We start from the raw sequence: 2,850 nt of genomic DNA, 5'->3' as shown, positions 1-2,850 counted from the left end.
TTTTTTTTTTTTTTTACATATATATATTTTATGTGCCCCCTTCTTAATATATAATCATCATATACTATAAAATTTGTATATTCTTAAAATTAAATCCATCTTTTCCAGTCACATTAAAGGTAATATAACCTTCTTTACGTGCTGATATACAATTATTCATATCATCATCTATAAATATTATTTCGTCAATATTGACAAAAAATTCTCGTCTTATCTGTACAAATAAATAAAAATATATACATATATAAATATATATATATATATATATATATGTTGGAGGGAAACATATAATGCTATTATAATTCTCCATAAGATAATTAAAAAATATATATTTATTATATGTTATATTATTTTACTCTCTCTAAATGATAAGACTTATCATTTGTCATAGGTTTATCCAATCCCAATGCCCTGTATTTTTTCGGTTCCTTATAATAGCTAAATAAATAGAAAAAAATAATGATATTTAATAATGCAAAATAGGATATATTAAGTCAGCACACATATGTACATATATTTATTTTATTTTATTTTTTTATTACTATGGGTAATAGGCGTAAACTTTTTCAATTTTTGTTTCACATTTACTTTTCTTTATACAGAACTGAACTAATTCTGTACCTGCAATTAAATTTGATGATCTGCTTTTATTATATCTAATAGCTTCTTCATCTAATAAAATATAAAAAAAAAAAAATATATATATATATATATATGTATATATATTTACATATATATATTTTAATATACATATTCATTATACACACATTAATCTCTTTTTTTCACACCTGAAAAAGTAGCCACTGTAATTTTAATATCATTGGCATATAAGGCCTTTGAAAATATTTTAAAATGCTCAGATACAGACGTTCCAATATTATCAACATCATTTGTTTTATCAATATAACCACCTACATTCACAAAGTAAAAATATATAAATAAATAAATATAAAAATATATAAATATATATATATATAAATATATATATATATATATATATATATATATTATACACAGAACAATCTTTACCTGAATGGGCACCGATTATGGTAAGGTCAAAATCAAACACAACCATTTTTATATCTATTGACTTTAGTAATTGTACAAATTTGCTTATGCCTTAAAAAAAAACAAAATAAATAAATACATAAACATATATACATAAAAAGGTACATACATACATACATACATACATATATATATATATATATATATATTTTTCCAGTGGCAGGTGGTATAGAACAAATTGTATATTTTTATATATTTGCATTTACAAATAATTCTGAACAGTTCATAATTTTTCTTACTTTCGTCAGCATTTTTATGATCAAAATTCTGAACATAATTTTTTACTGCATTGAGCTTTTCAATGTTCATTTTGGTTTATTGATATTTTAAACAAGTCAAGGAATCAATGAAAATATATTAATGTTCTTTAAACTAAAATGGAACAAAACAAAATTGTGAAATGAAATGTAATGAAATATTATACTTTTAGATTAATAAGATTAATATTGTTTTTAAAAAAAAATAATATAATAAATAAATAAAATAAAAAGAGTCACCCTTATAAATATATATACATATATAATTATATAATATTATGTATATGTTATATACATTTATTTATTTATAATACAATGAAAGCCTTATGGTAGGCATATATATATATATTATATATATATATATATATATACTTACATAAATATTAATCCCTATTTTAAAAGAAATATATAATAATAAATAATACAATTTTGCGTTTATAATATAAATCCCATGTGGATTTTTAATATAAATGTACTTCTAAAAATGAAATTCTTTAGATTATTTAAATTATTAAAAAAAAAAAAAAAAAATTAATAATAATAAATAAGTACTATTGAATGAAAGTCCTTTTTCCTTTTATCTTTTTATAATAGAAATACTTCACTTTAACTATATAAAATAACATATAAGAAATATATTTTAAATATCGATCCATACAAAAAAAAAAAAAAAGTAAAAAAAAATAAAAATAAAAATATGACATATTTTATTTATATTATAATTATTAACTAATGGGAGGAAAATAAAGAGAAAAAATATATCAAGGTGTATATTTTTTTTTCCCAACGCATCATTTGTTTAAAAAAGGTTTTACAATATTAAGAAAAACAAGAAAAAAAAGAAAAAAAAGAAAAAAAAAAAAAAAAAAAGAAAAAAAAAAGAAAAAATAAATAAAAAACATAAATAAAATTATACTTACAGATGTTATAAATAAATATATATATATTATTCCAGTAGATCGAATGGTTTATTTTATAATTATCATAAAACATACACACATAGAAAAGAAATAGTATGTTTCTCTTTTCATAGTTTATAACTTTTTTTTTTTTTTCCTTTCTTTATTTCTTTCTTCCTTTATTTCTTTCTTTCTTCCTTTATTTCTTTCCTTCTTTCTTTTTTTTTGTCTCGCCCTTGGCCTATGTAGATTTTCAAAAATATTATTTATTTTTTATAGTTTATAAATTAATTAGTATTAGCATTATTCATTTGAATAATGGAGAAATGTTAAAGGTGGTGAAAATACACCTTATGTTTCTTCAAAATTTTCAGTTAAAAAAAAGGTAAAATTGTACATACCCACAAAAATATGTATATGTATATATATGGAAAAACAAATAAAGCACATTTAAAAAAAAAAATTACTATATATATATATACTTTTAATATATGATACTGGACGAATGTTTCATATATTATATATTTATATTAATACATATAAATATAGAGTCAAAAAAAAAAAAAAAAAAATATATATATATATATATATAATAACTCTTTCGTCTTTTTTTTTTTTTTTTTTTT

At 18.4% G+C, this 2,850-nt stretch overlaps 1 protein-coding gene across 1 annotated transcript; it reads right to left on the bottom strand.

Annotated features, from left to right (window-relative positions):
• Positions 1-64: 64 nt before the first annotated feature.
• Positions 65-1,377, bottom strand: PRSY57_0718600 (hypothetical protein; the record flags this gene model as incomplete). The annotated part of the gene is made up of 6 exons (XM_012906840.2): positions 65-214; positions 357-438; positions 543-672; positions 789-911; positions 1,030-1,119; positions 1,308-1,377. The coding sequence occupies 6 exons, from the start codon at positions 1,375-1,377 to the stop codon at positions 65-67; spliced, it is 645 nt and encodes a 214-aa protein (XP_012762294.2).
• Between the last annotated feature and the right edge of the window lie 1,473 nt (positions 1,378-2,850).

Source organism: Plasmodium reichenowi, chromosome 7, assembly GCF_001601855.1.
Source record: "Plasmodium reichenowi strain SY57 chromosome 7, whole genome shotgun sequence".
NCBI lineage: Eukaryota > Apicomplexa > Aconoidasida > Haemosporida > Plasmodiidae > Plasmodium > Plasmodium reichenowi.
Note: the sequence above shows the minus strand (reverse complement) of the source record. Positions and strands in the feature narration are given on the sequence as shown.